Source organism: Leptodactylus fuscus, chromosome 6 (assembly GCF_031893055.1).
Source record: "Leptodactylus fuscus isolate aLepFus1 chromosome 6, aLepFus1.hap2, whole genome shotgun sequence".
NCBI lineage: Eukaryota > Metazoa > Chordata > Amphibia > Anura > Leptodactylidae > Leptodactylus > Leptodactylus fuscus.
In genome coordinates, this window is record NC_134270.1 from 41416840 (window position 1) to 41434700 (window position 17861).

The 17861-nt window shown below is 41.9% G+C and overlaps 2 protein-coding genes across 2 annotated transcripts in view; one reads left to right on the forward strand and one right to left on the reverse strand.

The window, feature by feature from the left end:
* Window positions 1-274: 274 nt before the first annotated feature.
* Window positions 275-3770, forward strand: TEX12 (testis expressed 12). The gene is made up of 4 exons (XM_075278489.1): window positions 275-343; window positions 2281-2380; window positions 2468-2519; window positions 3626-3770. Exons 1-4 carry the CDS (start codon window positions 275-277, stop codon window positions 3768-3770), a joined length of 366 nt encoding a protein of 121 aa, XP_075134590.1.
* A 4945-nt stretch (window positions 3771-8715) lies between these two features.
* The window catches only part of LOC142210566 (carotenoid-cleaving dioxygenase, mitochondrial-like), a 41873-nt gene continuing 32727 nt past the window's right edge, over window positions 8716-17861 (reverse strand). The window contains exons 10-12 of the mRNA XM_075279824.1: window positions 17632-17814; window positions 15019-15129; window positions 8716-8884 (exon numbers count right to left, since the gene is read on the reverse strand). Of these exons, the coding sequence (XP_075135925.1) occupies window positions 8765-8884; window positions 15019-15129; window positions 17632-17814 (414 nt within the window). The 3' untranslated portion in view covers window positions 8716-8764. The remainder of the gene's footprint in view (window positions 8885-15018; window positions 15130-17631; window positions 17815-17861) is intronic.

A 17861-nucleotide genomic window follows, 5' to 3' on the forward strand; every position in this document is an offset into this window, starting at 1 on the left:
CATGCTGCGATTTTGATAATTGTGGGGGTGTTTTTGTAATGTAGCTTTTCCACAGTGGATATTTTTCTGCAAAGTGAGGATGGGATTAGCCAGAATCTCATTCGCTTTTCAGGGACTGTAAAACACTGTGGGTTTTTTTTTACAAATTGGCAAAAACACTGCATTCTCGCAGCGTGGGGCTTTAGCCTAAGAAGTGTGAAAATTGAGGTGAAAACAAGAAATGGAAAATCATCCTGTTCATCATTCAATGTGATTTTTATTTTCTGTTTTAGATATGGAGACCATGGCAAGCAGTGCAGTAAAGTGTGAAAGCAAATCTACAAAAAGAAAGTTAGATAAAGAAGTGAGTATCTGTCTACCAATAAATAACATTTTACTATTGTAGCGTTCTTGGCAGTATTTTTCCGCAACGCTTTTTTGCTGCATTTTGTAATATAGGGCCTTAGTCTTAGGCCTCGTTCACATCTGCGTCAGTAATCTGCGCATGGGGACCCCCCCAAATGGACTACCAAATGCATTGGCAAGCGGTGTACAGTGAAAGCACACGGACCCTATAGACTATAATGGGGTTTGTGTACTTTCTGCACTGTCTCCGCACGGAACATGCAGATAGAAAAGTAGTTCATGATCTACTTTCCTCTCCGCATGATTCGTGTGGTCACCGTGTGGAAAGTACACGGACCCCATTATAGTCTATTGCAGGGGTGCTCACACTTTTTCAGCATGTGAGCTACTTCATAAACTGACCAAGGCAAAAGATCTACTACCCACTTCTTGTGGGCGGGCCTGTGGGCGGGGCCAGGCATGTGGGCGGGGGCGGGCAGAGCGTGAGAGCAGGAGACAGCAGCGTTCTGTGGCCGCCCAGGGATCCCCGGTGTCTGCTTGTTCACAGCACAGGCTGAGAGTTATCTCTGGACACTGGCAGGCTGGGGCTGCGGCAGCCCCGCCTGCCAGTTTCCGGAGATAACTCTCAGCCCGGGTCCCTCCATCCCTAAGAACGGGGAGCGCGTCAACCCCTGGAGCTGCTGCTGCCCGGCCTGCAAGTGTCCGGAGTGCTTGTTCACAGCGCAGCCTGAGAGTCGACTCAGCCTGCATTGTGAACAAGCAGACATCGGGGATCCCTGGCTGCATCCCGCGATCGACCCATACATCGTTTGCGATCAACGTATTGGGCACCCCTGGTCTATGGGGTCCGTGTGCTTTCACTGCACTCTGCTTGCCAATGCGTTCGGTATTCCGTTCGGGGGGTTGGGTTCCATGCGGACTTCCCCTAACGGATTACCAACGCAGATGTGAACGAGGCCTAAGGCTCTATTCAAATAAGGATTTTTACATCCATTTAATTTATGCAAAAAACTAACGCAAATGGATGGCCATCTGTTTACATAGAAATCAGTACTAAAAAAAAAAAAAAAGATCAGTTTCTGGCATATAAAACGTAACATACCAAACAAATTTTTTTTTGTTTGTTTTTTACATTGATGTCTATGTAGACAGATGGCCAGCTGTTTGCATCCACTTTTTGCATCTTATGAACAGATGTAAAAAACATGATATGAATAGAGTCTAAATGAATATCCTTACTAACCTGCAGAATAACGCTATGATATTTTTAACACATGAGTCGTAAAATTAAAACCTGTAAGAAAATGACACAATTATGTTGTTTTTTTTTCCCAATTCCACCCCATTTAGCCAGATTCTCTGACTTCCCAGTAGTTTATATAGAACATTAAATGGTGCTGTTATGAAGTACCATAAGTCCTTATACGACTCTGTGAACACAGAATGGAGGTTGATCTGCAGTACCTGGTCTGGTCAGTACACAGAGAAGAGACATTTATTTCACTCTCTGTGTATGAGCTACTAAGAACAGCTATTCGGTGGGGATTCCAGGTACGGGACCCTCACCATTCGGATATTGGTGACCTATTCTTAGGATAGATCATGAGTAATTATAGTAATTACATTCCCTGGAGTTCTTTACTTCCCAATCTGTTGTTTCATATACATATTTTCATATTGATTCACTAGGTGGCGGTATAGCTGAGCATATCCATATTATGATGGAAGTGACAGTCTTAGAAATATTTGCAAAGTGTACATATAGTAAAGATCCCCCAAATTTAAATCAGAATGGTGCCCCCTCATGTGGGTTCTTGAAATGAGTGATTTAAAGCACATAAGTTATCTATTGAAAACCTCTATTTGTGTATTTTCTGTAATGTACATTAAAGTACTTTCCTTAAATAAGTGACTGTGTTTGTGACTTACATACAGAACATAGATCCTGAGGCTCCTCAGTGTTTGCCATCCACAAGTCAGCTTTCCGCTGTGTCAGACAGCCTTCAGGTAGAAGACATGGAATCCATGATGAAAGGTTGGCACTACTGTGTATCATTTTGTCACATGCAACATTCATTTTTGAGTTTTTTTAAAAAAAATTGTTGTTTTTTCTTGTTTTTAGATTTAAGCAAGGAAGTAACACTTCTGTTTTCTAACTACGCAAAGACACTGAGGTAAGCTCGCTTCCAATTATAACACACCATGATGTAAAGTTACAATTCGTGACAAAGTTTTTCTTGTTTGAGAAAAATTATCAGAAAAGTGATATTCGATATACTGATTCCCGTTTCACTTCTGTTACAACAGTTACTAGCATATTTGCTGGTAATTGTCTGAGAGGGATAGCCAGGCGTGGGCATCCATGCTCCCTTCTTGTTGGGCAATACTCATTGTTGGAGGCATGTCACACCTACTTGTTTGTCAGCTCTTCCAGGAGTCCAGGAGGTCTCTCCTTATTTCAGAGCCTCCCACACACTTTGGGAGAGTTGGCACACATGCGTACTTACCGTTTTGGTCTTGACAACACATGAAATGCCAATTACTAGCCATTTACAACTATACTATATATGTGTGGATGGGATTAGCCAGAACTCCATGCACTTTGCAGGGACTGTAAAATGCTGCGTTTTTTGTAACGTTTACACTATGTGATACCTCTGCTTTACACTAGTTAGATTATGGGGATAACATCTATCCTTAGGGAGAGACCACCTTCTCAGGTGTGTGGAGACCTATACAGCCATAGTTGCTCCACTGCAAGGGAGCATGGGAAGAATATGCAAATCTGTCTCCCAAGATGTGATAGACCAGCCGCAATAGTAATATTGCTATGACAGGGGTCTATTTTTAAACTTTGGGGGGGGAAGGGGGCTTTGAAGTTTTAATGCCCGCGAACAGAGAAGACTCTGACCGCGGGCATTAGCTCCAGCATCTCCGCTGTATGTTACAGTGGAGACCCGGTTGCTATGGCGATCACTCTGCAGCAGAGCTGCCGCCATTGTCTTTACAGACCCAGCATCCGCTGTAATAGCATGGCGGAGCATTTTAGCTGCTGGGACAAATGCCGTGTCTGCAGCACGTCCACCAGTGGTGGCAGGAGCGTGGCAATGCTGCCATTCCACTCCTTCGCTGCCCTTATAGTCCACATTTGGACTATAAGGCTCACTATCATTTTCCTCCCAAATTTGGGGGGAAAAGTGCATCTTATGCCACTGTTAGGATTTGCATTGAATGTCTAAAATGCTTCTACTAATTATAAAATTGATGTCACTTTCTTCAGTGAACGTTCCGCTATGGATTTACTACACGTACATATGTTTGATGAGATTCTTAAAGAAGCCAGATCATTGGAAACTCAGATAAGACAGAAGAAGGAAAACCTTAGGAACCATCTCACCATGACTGCAAAGATATTACAAAGATAAAGGAGCTTTTTTACATTTATTTTTCTGAGAACTGTAATAGTTGTGTCCTTGGAAAACTTCAGTATAGAATTTTTTTTTAAAGCTATATAAATGTAAAACACTCTATTGTTCAAAGAGGTCCCGCACTTTAGTATTAAAGCGCCCCAAGTGAGAGAACCTGAATGGGGTGCAACCTATGAAAATATAGCTCATATCTTTGTGCATTTGTGTACTGATATTAGGCTTTTTGGGGGGAAGCTAGTGTACCGTATAAAGGCATACCCTGTCTTATATTGTGTGAATAAATATTTTACTTTAAAATATAGTTTTATATTTGTATGTGAGACCCTAACCATCTGGTATAAGGGGGACCCCCGAGATGACTATACAGTAGACCAAGGATAGGCAACCTTTGGCACTCCAGCTGTCGCAAAACTGCAATTCCCAGAATGTATACTTGCTCTGCTGTTCTTGAAACTCCCATCGAAAGGAGAATGGTGGGAATTGCAGTTTCACGGCAGCTTGAGTGCCAACAGTTGTAGTTGCTGTCCCTGCTCCTGAGTTGTGTGCCAATCCTCTTAGGGCCCATTCACACGGAGTAACGTGCCGCGTAACCTGGCACGTATACACCATGTGAGATTTTGCGGGCCGTATACGCTCCCATTGATTGCTTGGATCGTAAACGCCGCATTATTTTGCGTCCGTGATTATGCGTGATAACGCAGCGTTTACAATCCATGCTCCCATTGAAATCAATGGGAGCATATACGGCGCTCAAAATCTCACACGGCGTATACGTGCCACATCATGCGGCACGTTACTCCGTGTGAACTCCCCCTTATAACATGGGAAATACATATGAGCAGCATCAAACACCAGAATTTCTGTATCTAGATAGTTGGGGGCCAGTCAAAATGGCATTATTACCGTGATCTCATCATCACCCAGTCTGTCTGAGATCACATGAAGAGACAGAAGGATTGGAGCAAGCCTACATCCACAGAAAATCTGGGCTTAGTTCACCAAGATGGCAGGAACAACTACTTCAAAAACTGTCTGCAAGTGTACCTAGAAGAAGTAAAGGATGGTCACACCAAATATTGATGGGATTTAGATTTCTGTTTTTTCTTCATTTTCTTCATCTAGTCAATTGACAAAAATAAACTATTAACACTTCTATTTTTGAAAGCATTTTTATTTTGCTGCACATTTTTACTCACCTGCCTTAAAGGGATCTATCACTGGCTAGATCATTTTTTTAAATAAGCATTTCTTTCCATAGATTTTAGAAAGGCTATTCTATGCATACCTTTCATTCATTGATCCTCGCAGCCATTTTCTAATTAAACTGATTTCCATGATATATTAAGGATAAGTTCACACATAGTTTTTTGGTCAGGATTTTGAGGTCGTATCCGCCTCAAAATCCTGACCAAAAAGACAGCTCCCGTTGAAATCAATGAGAGCCGCTCAGGAAGCGAGGTGCTCATTCTTCAGGCCGAGTCACCTTGCGATTCGGCCTGAAGACACTCCCTCCTCCGGACTAGGCCCATTCATTGGGCCTAGTCTGGAGCAGAGTGTGCGGCTACCCAGCTTTTGGACAGCGGCCTCCGCCTTAGGTTCCGGTCAAAAAAACTCTGTGTGAACTTACACTAATCATCCTGCATGGAGCACTGGAAGTGTGATCTCTATAGCCTGAGCAATGCTGTGTGTTGATGAACTTTCAAAGAGAACAAAGCATTTATAATCACTATAGAATATATGCTAATATTCTGGTAACACCTCCTGCATTGACTTGAGGTGTAGAAGGAGGGCTCATCTGTAAAGAAGGGGGCAGGAGGTGTTGACATAGGCTCAATTTTTGCAGGAGAAATTGTGCTTTCTAATGGCACCATCTAATATTCCATACAATGTACAGGGAAGCCAGAAAAAAAATTCACAATGGGTTGGTATTTGAAAAACACAGTGGCGCCATTTTCTTATGGGTTTTTATTTTACGGCGCTATCTGTATGGTACACATGACACATTAACTATTTTCTGAAGACCAGTATGATCATCATGATGCCAAATTAATACAGTTTTAGTTACATTTTGATATCTTTTGAACCTTTTTGATACCCTTTTTATAAACTTTCCATATATCACCAAATCCTGACACCTGTGGCATTTTAAGTTTCTGTATAAGGCTCTGTATTAGAAATGAGCGAATACTGTTCGATTGAATACATATTTGATCGATATCAGGCCGTTCGAGGTATTCGATTGCAATTGAATACCACGAGGCAAACGCACTAAAAATTTGTATCCCCTCCGACCTTCACTGGCGCTTTTTTTGCACCAATAACTGTGCAAGGGAGGTGGGACAGGAACTATAACAACGTAGGCATTGAAAAAAAATCGGAAAAAGTACCGTATTTTTCGGACTATAAGACAGGGGAAAAGAAGGGTGCGTTTTATAGTCCGAATGTTGCCGCCCGGCATTCGCTGTACTAGAGAGGCGGATACCGGCGAGGGATAGACGCCAGCACAGGTGCCGTGGCCTGAGACATCTCTACGCTCCTGCCCTGCATGAAGCCAGCAGCGGCTCCTCCGTCCCCCCCCCCCCTGCCGGGAATATCAGCATCGCTCCTGCCGCTGCTGGATTCATGCAGGGAAGGAGCGTAGAGATGTCTCAGGCCCCGGCACCTGTGCTGGCGTCTATCCCTCGCCGGCATTCGCCTCTCCAGTACAGCCAATGCCAGGTCTGTATTGGCAGTCCCTTCTCCCCCGGGGCCGGTCCCCACCGGCTCCATACCTGTAAAGTTGCAGGCCAGCTCCTGCGTGGCGATATCGCAGGAGCCGACCTGTTCGGGTGACAGCCGGGAGCCTAATGAAGGCTCCCAGGCCTGTCATTGCTATATTACTATTGCGGCTAGTCTATGACCAGCCGTAATAGTAATATACAGTATGTCCAATAGACGGCAATACAGTTGTATTCCTTTTATAACGCCTTTACACAATGCTATACCTATAGAACCCCCTCCCCCCTCCCTTTTTTCATCCTCCTACCCTTTATTTTTATGATTTTACTCCATTCCTGTTTCAGAAATTTCTCCCTAATATGTTATTTGTTATTGCTAAATTACATTCCTGACCATTAGGACACAGACGTTCTACTTTGCAATATATTTTTCATGTAAATCTACAAAAAGGAAGTTAGATAAAGAAGTGAGTATCTGTCTACCAATAAATAACATTTTACTATTGTTTTGTTTTATAAAGGTGATTTCACAGGTAGCGTTCTTGGCAGCATTTTTCTGCAACGCTTTTTTACTGCGTTTTGTAATATAGGGCCTTAGGCCTCATTCACATCTGCGTCAGTAATCTGCGCATGGGGACCCGCCCGAATGGACTACCAAATGCAATGGAAAGCGGTGTACAGTGAAAGCACACGGACCCTATAGACTATAATGGGGTTTGTGTAAATTATCTCTGCAGCACCCTGAATCAATCACTGATCAAGTGCCACATTACATACCTATGTTCTTGACACTATGAAGCATATTAACTACTGTGGTTATGAGTCGACTCTGGAATAAGATGTGCCAAAATCTGCATCTAGGTTAACATTTTTCTGAGTAGCTTGTCATAGCTCATTACCATATCAAGAAAAAGCTAACATCTCACTATAAAGGCATAAAATTCATCTGAAAACTGGCTATCTGACTCTGCTTATAGTGCATAGGGACTGTACTAGTGATAGACTCCCTTTAAAATGCAACAATATGTACCCCAAATGCACCCAAATTCTGGTGCAAAGTTAGTCAACTAATAGGTGGCATGTACATCTTTAGACAGTCTAAAGATTTGCTCGATTTATCACTCAGATTTATGCACTTTATTTAAAAATGTTGCCGTTTTCTGCCTGTAAAACTTCTCCTATCATTAGGTATCTCCTTCCATCCTGATTTGCCGTCTTTAGAAGCCAACAGTCTCAGGATGAAACACAGGAGAGGGGGGAGGAGGGGAATAATTCTCTCTTCACAGCCTCTCCATGTGTGCACATAAATCTTCTCTTAGGGTATGTTCACACAGAAGAATTGACATTCCACGTGGGAACATTACATGTGGCTAGCCGCGACAAAAAGCCAGTGCATCGGCATCCCGTCGTGTCATTCCGCTATGGATTAGGCCAAAATGAATGGGCCTAAGTGGAAGGGAGCCTCGTGCTGGGGACGCTGCAGCTGAATCAGTCGCGGAATCCGCGGCAAGAAGGATCATCTTGCTTCTTTTTTCCACTACTAGCTAGTGGAAAAAAGAAGCGAGTGGCTCCCAATGAAGTCAATGGGAGCCGGTTTTGGCAGTGGATTTTGAGGTGGATCCGCCTCAAAATCTGCTACCAAAAAACTCTGTGTGAGCAAGCCCTTAATATACTTATGCTCAGAGAAGATTCCGCAGCTTCTCACAGCTCACAGTAAGTGTCAGGAGGGTCGATTTACTTCTGCCTAGCTGCTTGTGTTATTGCTGATGGGATGTTAGGCATAGACAGCTAGCAGTTCTGCTGATTGTGATTAGATCTTTCTTTTTCTGTGTAAGGAATCTTTTTAGCTGCATCATAGCCTGGATTTGGAGTCTCGTGTCCCTAGATCTCTTGTATTATGGTCACATGGACTTTTTACAGCTATTTTACCGATAGTTCTGGTGATGTTATATGTAAAAAAAAAACCTCTAAAAAATAGTAGTTGAAATAATGTATGTATGAAAACATGTATGTATGAAAACATGTATGCTTCACAGTCAGACATATCTTCTTATAACTTCATTTTGGCAATATTCACCTAAGCTCCAACAATGCATTGCTTTGTTGTGCAATCATCCATATTTGGTATTTAGCCATCAAAATTAATGGAAAATAAAGCAATTAAATTTTTAATCGATTTAAAATCAATAGTCAGCAAGTGAATTAATAGATGTACTGATCAATGTTACTGTAGTACATTGCGTAAATATTGGTATTCTCAGTCAGCGACTTGGCTCATTGGTTGTGTGGCCGAAACATTCCATGCAATCCATAAGGCATGTGAACAGGAACCTCAGCTCGGCCGATTTCTTTGAAGTTTTTGGCATCTAAAATAAGTAAAAAGGGTGTTTTGCCCTACAAAATAAAAAAAACACACATTAGTAAGAGTCATTTTCAGGAGTAGACCACACTCTTTTGAAACCCAAAGCAGGGACCAGGTTGCATCCAACAAAGCTCAGCCCCGGAAGCTCAGCATGATAGCTGTGAAATGTCCGAGGATTCATTTCATTACATTTAAAAGGGGTTTACGGGATAAAATAAAAATTAAACCCTAAACTAAACTCCCTCTCCCTGCCTAACTTCTAATTTACTACATTTAAAAAAAAAAATTAAAAAAAACTATAATTACCTAGATCACCAGTCATGTGACCGCCCTAGGCACACTTTCTGATAATCCAGAAACAGAACGTCACCAAGACTCCCCCCGTCCCAGACCCCATAATACTTACCAGTCTTCAGGCTTCTGGGCACAAAGCATCAATTCCTTCGCTTCTACCGGCCCCTAGCAATAGTGCCAGTAATTCTAGCTCTATTGCGTAATCGCCTGTAGAAGCGAAGAGCTGAAAGATCCTGCCTACCACGCATGCGCAAGAAGTCTGCAGAAGAAGAAGCCAGTGGGACAGAAGAAACTGATCTCCAGGACACAGAAGACAGGTAAGTATTGGGAAAGCCGAGTTAATTAATTAGCAATGAAAAAAAGGAAGAAAAAAAAGGTGGCACTACTGACATTCAGGCATATTTAAAGAGTTATATGTCTTCTACAAAGTATTCTTGATGGCACATGTAGCTGGATAAATAGCCAATATTGGCTTACCCTTTTACACGGTGGTGCATACACCCTAGAAAAACACAATTTATATAATAAAGTTGCAAGAAGAAATAAATGGGGGGGCACTCACCCAGGCTAAATATGTTAAAACGAAAGTAATTTATTCGGCACTCTATAAAACATGGGAGAAAGAAGATAGAGACTGGAATGGAAGAACAGGCAACAGATGTTTCACGCTTTAGCACTTTCTCAAGCCATCCGGGCCCTGGCGGCGCTAACCCTCCCCGGCATCTGCTGTGCTATTACAGCGGATGCGGGGTATGCAAATCTAATGGCGGCCACTCTGCTGCAGCGGTCACCATAGAAATCGGGTCTCCACTGTATAAGCGGAAGCCCAAAGCTAATGCCCGCAATCAGAGTCTATTCTGATCGCGGGCATTAATACTTAAAAAGACACTTCTCCCTCCCCAACGTGTAAAAATCCCTCCCCCCGACCATATTCGCTGTCGAGGTTTCTTTATTTGTTTTTCTTTTGCGATTTGTTTGGCCGATCGGGTATTCCCTGACTGGCTTTGTTCATGGGAGGCCTGCGAGCCTCGTCCTTATTGTCCCTGTTTCCCCCTTCCCTGTATTTGAAAAATCTTTAATAAACATTGATTAAACATAAAAATACCCCCCCGGGCTGGTCGCCACCAGCTCCATACCTGTAAAGTTGCAGGCCAGCTCCTGTGCACAGGAGCCGATCTGTTCTTGTGACAGCGGGGAGCCTACAGATGGCTCCCAGGCCTATCTTAGCAATATTATTATTGCGGGTGGTCTATGACCACCATAGTAATGTATAGAATCTCCCATAGACGGCAATACACTTGTATTGCCTTTTATGGGACCTGCAATCAAATGAATGCAGGTTCAAGCCCCCTAGTGGGGGCTATTATAATATAGTCTAAGAAAAAGTTTAAAAAATATATATATACTAGCTGGTACCCGCGACTTCGTCTGCGGTGATTGTAGAAGTGGGTATATACAGGCGTGGGTAAGGTTTTCGTACTGTGTATAAGGTATGGGATATGAAATGTAAGTTTGTATCTTGTTTTTGCTGTAATTCAGAGAATACGTGAGACTTTTGTGTTGAAGTTAATTTGTATTTGAGCTGCTATATATACGGTGTTGTGAGAAACTTTACATAGTGACTTTGGGACAGAAGTATTTGAAGTTAACCCTTTCCCGCCGATGGCATGTTTTGATTTTCATTTTTGACTCCCCTCCTTCTAAACCCCATAACTTTTTTATTTCTCCGCTCCCAGAGCCATATGAGGTCTTAATTTTTCCTGGGACAAATTTTTCTTCATGATGCCACCATTATTTATTCTATATAATGTACTGGGAAGCAGGGAAAAAATTCAGAATGGGGTGGATTTGAAGAAAAAATGCATTTCTGCGACTTTCTTACGGGCTTTGGTTTTACGGCGTTCACTGTGCAACCAAAATGACATGTCCCCTGTATTCTGTGTTTCCTTACGATTCTGGGGATACCAAATTTATATGGTTTTATTTACATTTTGACCCCTTAAAAAAAATTCCAAAAGTGTGTTTAAAATTTTTTTTTTGAAAAGTCGCCATATTCCGACAGCCATAACTTTTTTATACGTGCATGTACGGGGATGCATAGGGTGTCTTTTTTTGCGGGACCGGGTGTACTTTGTAGTTCTACCATTTTCGGGAAATGTTATTGCTTTGATCACTTTTTATTCAAATTTTTATCAGAATCAAAACAGTGAAAAAAAAGCGGTTTGGCACTTTTGACCATTTTTCCCGCTACAGCGTTTACCAAACAGGAAAAATATTTGTATAGCTTTGTAGAGCGGGCGATTTCGGACGTGGGGATACCTAATATGTATGTGGTTCACAGTTTTTAACTACTTTTATATGTGTTCTAGGGAAAAGGGGGTGATTTGAATTTTTAATCCTTTTTATTTATTTTTTTTATATTTTTTTTCCTTTTTTTTAATTTTTTTTTTTTTGCATTTATTAGACCGCCTAGGGGTATTGACATGGGTGGGAGGTGTCGCGGATTGTCAGAGCGGTGGGGGTCGGCAAACATGGCTGCTCCGGAGCGTTAAAGAGCGCCTCCTGGAGTATCGTTAAGGTGAGGGGCAAAGTGGTAAAGTATATGTATATGTGATTGTGTGGGGTTAGGGGCGAGGCTGCAGAGGGCAATATGAATTTTGTGGCTTGCTATGGTCCAAAGTGTGTGAGATTGCAGAGATGGTGGTGTGAGTTTGGGTTTTGTGGGGGTCCTGGCACAAACGTTTGTGCGCTATTGTGATGAAAAGTAGCCTATTGCGCAATCGGGTGTATTAACTATGTTTGTGGAAAATTTCAGCCGAATCGGCCGAGCGGTTTTTCCGTGATTGAGGAACAAACATCCGAACATGCAAACATCCAAACACACAAACCCACAAACTCACAAACTTTCACATTTATAATATTAATAGGATGTAAAAAAAAACAAGTTCTAAATCCCTCCTTTCCCTAGAATATACATAAAAGTAGAAAACTACTGTGATGCATAAACACATTAGGTATCCCTGTGTCCAAAAACGCCTGGTCTAATTATAAAATATTTTACCTGTACGGTGTACGTCAAAATCAAAAGTGCCAAACTGATAGTTTTTTCCAGTTTCGCCTCTGGTTTAAATAAAAGGTGAGGTAAGGAGAGGCCGCATACGGACACCGGTGATTTGCTTTACAACCCATTCAAATGAATGGGTTATAAAGCAGACCACCGGCAAGCCGTCACCTGTCCAGTTTAGGATGGAAACCCTAGGGAGGACAGTGGCGGTAGTGTGAACCCTCCTATACAGAAAAGCAAATGAAAAGCATTAAAGGGGCTCTATCAGCAAAATCATGCTGATAGAGCCCCACATATGCGTGAATAGCCTTTAAAAAGGCTATTCAGGCACCGGTAAAGTTATATTAAACTACCCCCCTGTTTTAAAATAAAACCCTAAAAAAGAATATCTACTTACGCATCGTGCACGCTGGGCGGGCATTCAGGGTGTGTCTTCTTCTTCATCCACGCCTCTTCTTCCTCCGATGTCCTCCGGTCCCGTCCTCCTCCGGCGCTCGCGAACTGACACTGATATAAAAAAATGTCCTGGGCGCATGCGCAGTAGCATGCGGCTTCTACTACGGCTACTGTGCATGCGCCCAGGCCATTTTTTTTTTATCAGTGTCAGCTCGCGAGCGCCGGAGGAGGACGAGACCGGAGGACATCGGAGGAAGAAGAGGCGTGGATGAAGACGACGCCCAGCGTGCACGATGCGTAAGTACATCACATACTTTTTTTTAGGGTTTTATTTTAAAACTGGGGGGTAGTTTAATATAACATTTACGGTGCCTGAATAGCCTTTTTAAATGCTATTCACGCATATGTGGGGCTCTATCAGCATGATTTTGCTGATAGAGCCCCTTTAAAGAGTATGCCAAGGGGTAAGTGTGCATTAAGAAGAGGCATCCCACAGAAGAGGGGGTAGTCTTATGCGGCGAGTATATCCCAAACTCTACATTTTAACTGGAAAAGTTGGGGGTCGTCTTATACGTGGGAAATACAGTATATCTAAGGAGACTTATGCTCAAACTCATTTCTACTGACTAGTGGAGAGTCTGTGCAGCTAAACCCCATTGTAGTGATATAATGCGAAAATAATGCTTCACCTGAGAACCTTCCAGCTAAAGTAAAGCTTTCAGTTGTCTACTGTGGCTCAATCCTTCTTCTAACCATTGTATCTTAATAAAGCTTGGTTACATGTGGTGCCAGTACCATACTGACCATTGTACAAAGCTCTGTATTATATTCACCTACATCAGTCATTATTATATACTCCGTAATACAATGTAATATTCCTCCTGTCATTTCTTCATGCCACATACAACGTTGGCCAAAAGTATTGGCACCCCTGCAATTCTGTCAGATAATACTCAGTTTCTTCCAGAAAATGATTGAAAGCACAAACTCTTTGGTATTAATATCTTCATTTATTTTGCTTGCAATGAAAAAACACAAAAGAGAATGAAAAAAAAAGTCAAATCATTGATCATTTTACACAAAACTCCAACAATGGGCCGGACAAAAGTATTGGCACCCTCAGCCTAATACTTGGTAGCACAACCTTTAGACAAAATAACCTCGAACAACCGCTTCCGGTAACCATCAATGAGTTTCTTACAAGGCTCTGCTGGAATTTTAGACCATTCTTCTTTGGCAAACTGCTCCAGGTCCCTGAGATGTGAAGGGGGCCTTCTCCAAACTGCCACCAAGAGATCTCTCCACAGGTGTTCTATGGGATTCAGGTCTGGACTCATTGCTGCCACTTTACAAGTCTCCAGGGCTTTCTCTCAAACCATTGTCTAGTGATTTTTGAAGTGTGTTTTGGGTCATTGTCCTGCTGGAAGACCCATGACCTCTGAGGGCCTCTTTTTTTTCCTGTGAACTCTATGTTGATGCCTTTTCCTACTTTTGTCTCATCTGACCAGAGAACATTCTTCCAAAATGTTTTTGGCTTTCTCAGGTAAGTTTTGGCAAACTCCAGACTGGCTCTTTTATGTCTCTGGGTAAGAAGTGGGGTCTTCCTGGGTCTCCTACCATACAGTCCCTTTTCATTCAGACGCCGATTGATAGTACGGGTTGACACTGTTGTACCCTCGGACTGCAGGGCAGCTTGAAGTTGTTTGGATGTTAGTCGAGGTTCTTTATTCACCATCCGCACAATCTTGCGTTGAAATCTCTCGTCAATTTTTCTTTTCCGTCCACATCTAGGGAGGTTAGTCACAGTGCCATGGGCTTTAAACTTCTTGATGACACTGCGCACGGTAGACACAGGAACATTCAGGTCTTTGGAGATGGACTTGTAGCCTTGAGATTGCTCATGCTTCCTCCCAATTTTGCTTCTCAAGTCCTCAGACAGTTCTTTGGTCTTCTTTCTTTTCTCCATGCTCAATGTGGTACACACAAGGACACAGGACAGAGGTTGAGTCAACTTTAATCCATTTCAACTGGCTGCAAGTGTGATTTAGTTATTGCCACCACCTGTTAGGTGCCTCAGGTAAGTAACAGGTGCTGTTAATTACACAAATTAGAGAAGCATCACATGATTTTTCAAACAGTGCCTATATTTTTGTCCACCCCCTTTTTTTATGTTTGCTGTGGAATTATATCCAATTTGGCTTTTTGACAATTCTTTTTGTTGTTTTCCATTGAAGACAAATTAAATGAAGATATTAATACCAATGAATTTATGATTGCAATCATTTTCTGGAAGAAAATGAGTATTATCTGACAGAATTACAGGGGTGCCATACTTTTGGCCAACACTGTATATCAATGGTAATCATATTTCAATGGTATATGCTGGCTGAACTAAACCAGGTAAATGCCTACCTGCCGTGGTGAGACCACAACAGAGAGAACCACGCCATCATCTTCAGCACTTGAGTTTGGGCTAGGAACAAACACTGCCTCTGAGGGGTAGTAGCCATCTTCATGCCAGACCTTAAAATCAATAATTTTATGTAAGTAAGTACAAGTTATATATGATGTCAATATCTAACCCCATAAGAACACAGTCAGTTTTGGCTTTATGGCTCAGACCCCATTTTTTCAAATCTGACATCTTTCACATTACTTCATAATGCTTTTACCTATCCAAGTGATTCAGATTTTTTTCGCATCACATATTGGGAGGGGAGGGGGATTTACTAACCTATCTACACCACTATTCTGGCATAGCTGGGTGTAAATGTGGTGCATGTTTGGAGCAGTGCCCTTTCTTAAAAGATAAGCCACATTGTTTATTCTGTGGCCCAATTATCGTATATACTCGAGTATAAGCCGACCCGAATATAAGCCGAGGCCCCTAATTTTACCACAAAAAACTGGGAAAACTTATTGACTTGAGTATAAGCCGAGGGGAGAGTAATGCAGCAGCTACTGGAAAATTTCAAAAATTAAAATGGTCGGAGTTTTTGGGTGCAGTAGTTGCTGGGAAAGGGGAGGGTTGTCTGTCTGCCCCTTCCCTGAGCTTGAGGACTAGGGTTTTTCCCCCCACGTGGAATTCAGCCTGGCTGAATATAGGGTATCTGCAGTGTTCCTATTAACCCCTTCCCGACGGAACAGGAGCACTGCAGATCCCCAGATCCCCTATATTCAGTAGACTGTGCACTTTCAGGGATACCTAATATATACAGTCCTATGAAAAAGTTTGGGCACCCCTATTAATCTTAATCATTTTTAGTTCTAAATATTTTGGTGTTTGCAACAGCCATTTCAGTTTGATATATCTAATAACTGATGGACACAGTAATATTTCAGGATTGAAATGAGGTTTATTGTACTAACAGAAAATGCGCAATATGCATTAAACCAAAATTTGACCGGTGCAAAAATATGGGCACCTCAACAGAAAAGTGACATTAATATTTAGTACATCCTCCTTTTGCAAAGATAACAGCCTCTAGTTGCTTCCTGTAGCTTTTAATCAGTTCCTGGATCCTGGATGAAGGTATTTTGGACCATTTCTTTCTACAAAACAATTCAAGTTCAGTTAAGTTTGATGGTCGCCGAACATGGACAGCCCGCTCTCAAATGATCTGAAAACAAAGATTGTTCAACATAGTTGTTCAGGGGAAGGATACAAAACGTTGTCTCAGAGATTTAACCTGTCAGTTTCCACTGTGAGGAACATAGTAAGGAAATGGAAGACCACAGGGACAGTTCTTGTTAAGCCCAGAAGTGGCAGGCCAAGAAAAATATCAGAAAGGCAGAGAAGAAGAATGGTGAGAACAGTCAAGGACAATCCACAGACCACCTCCAAAGAGCTTCAGCATCATCTTGCTGCAGATGGTGTCACTGTGCATCGGTCAACTATACAGCGCACTTTGCACAAATAGAAGCTGTATGGGAGAGTGATGAGAAAGAAGCCGTTTCTGCACGTACGCCACAAATAGAGTTGCCTGAGGTATGCAAAAGCACATTTGGAGAAGCCAACTTCATTTTGGAAACAAAGATTGAGTTGTTTGGTTATAAAAAAAGGCGTTATGCATGGCGTCCAAAAAGAAACAGCATTCCAAGAAAAACACTTGCTACCCACTGTAAAATTTGGTGGATGTTCCATCATGCTTTGGGGCTGTGTGGCCAATGCCGGCATCGGGAATCTTGTTAAAGTTGAGGGTCGCATGGATTCCACTCAGTATCAGCAGATTCTTGAGAATAATGTTCAAGAATCAGTGACGAAGTTGAAGTTACGCCGGGGATGGATATTTCAGCAAGACAATGATCCAAAACACTGCTCCAAATCAACTCAGGCATTCATGCAGAGGAACAATTACAATGTTCTGGAATGGCCATCCCAGTCCCCAGACCTGAATATCATTGAACATCTGTGGGATGATTTGAAGCGGGCTGTCCATGCTCGGCGACCATCTAACTTAACTGAACTTGAATTGTTTGTCCAAAATACCTTTATCCAGGATCCAGGAACTGATTAAAAGCTACAGGAAGCGACTAGAGGCTGTTATCTTTGCAAAAGGAGGATCTACTAAATATTAATGTCACTTTTCTGTTGAGGTGCCCATACTTTTGCACCGGTCAAATTTTGGTTTAATGCATATTGCACATTTTCTGTTAGTACAATGAACCTCATTTCAATCCTGAAATATTACTGTGTCCATCAGTTATTAGATATATCAAACTGAAATGGCTGCTGCAAACACCAAAATATTTAGAACTAAAAATGATTAAGATTAATAGGGGTGCCCAAACTTTTTCATAGGACTGTATGTGTTTCATAATAATTTTCTACTTTTATATGTATTCTAGGAAAAGGAGCAATTTACAACTTTAATTTAATTTACTTTATTTTTTTATTATATTTTTTTGAAGGTTTTTTTTTCACTATTTTATGGGAGATTCAATACATTACTATTTCTGCTCCAGGCACCAAGGGTTAGACTGCATAGAAATCCATACATGCAAGCTAACACAAAAAGTACTTACCTTAGACTGCTTAGTGTCAACATCCACTTTTACAAGATAGTTTCCTACAAGGTGTTGGAACCCACACCCATAAAAATAGCGGTACTTCTTAGTGTTGTATTGGGAATAGTTGATGGAAGGAAATTCAAGGCCTCTAATGTTCTCAACTGTGCGATCCCACAGCTTTTCAGGTGTACACCACAGCTAGAAAAACAGAATGCACATATATTGTGTGTATCAAACCAAAGATG

What these genes read in the sequence shown, in the direction of transcription:
- TEX12 (XM_075278489.1), top strand. Translation starts at nt 275, where the DNA reads ATGGAGACCATGGCAAGCAGTGCAGTAAAGTGTGAAAGCAAATCTACA. An exon ending in AAAGAAAGTTAGATAAAGAA is followed by an intron (nt 344 to 2,280) that starts GTGAGTATCTGT and finishes ACTTACATACAG; the next exon opens with AACATAGATCCTGAGGCTCC. An exon ending in CATGGAATCCATGATGAAAG is followed by an intron (nt 2,381 to 2,467) that starts GTTGGCACTACT and finishes TCTTGTTTTTAG; the next exon opens with ATTTAAGCAAGGAAGTAACA.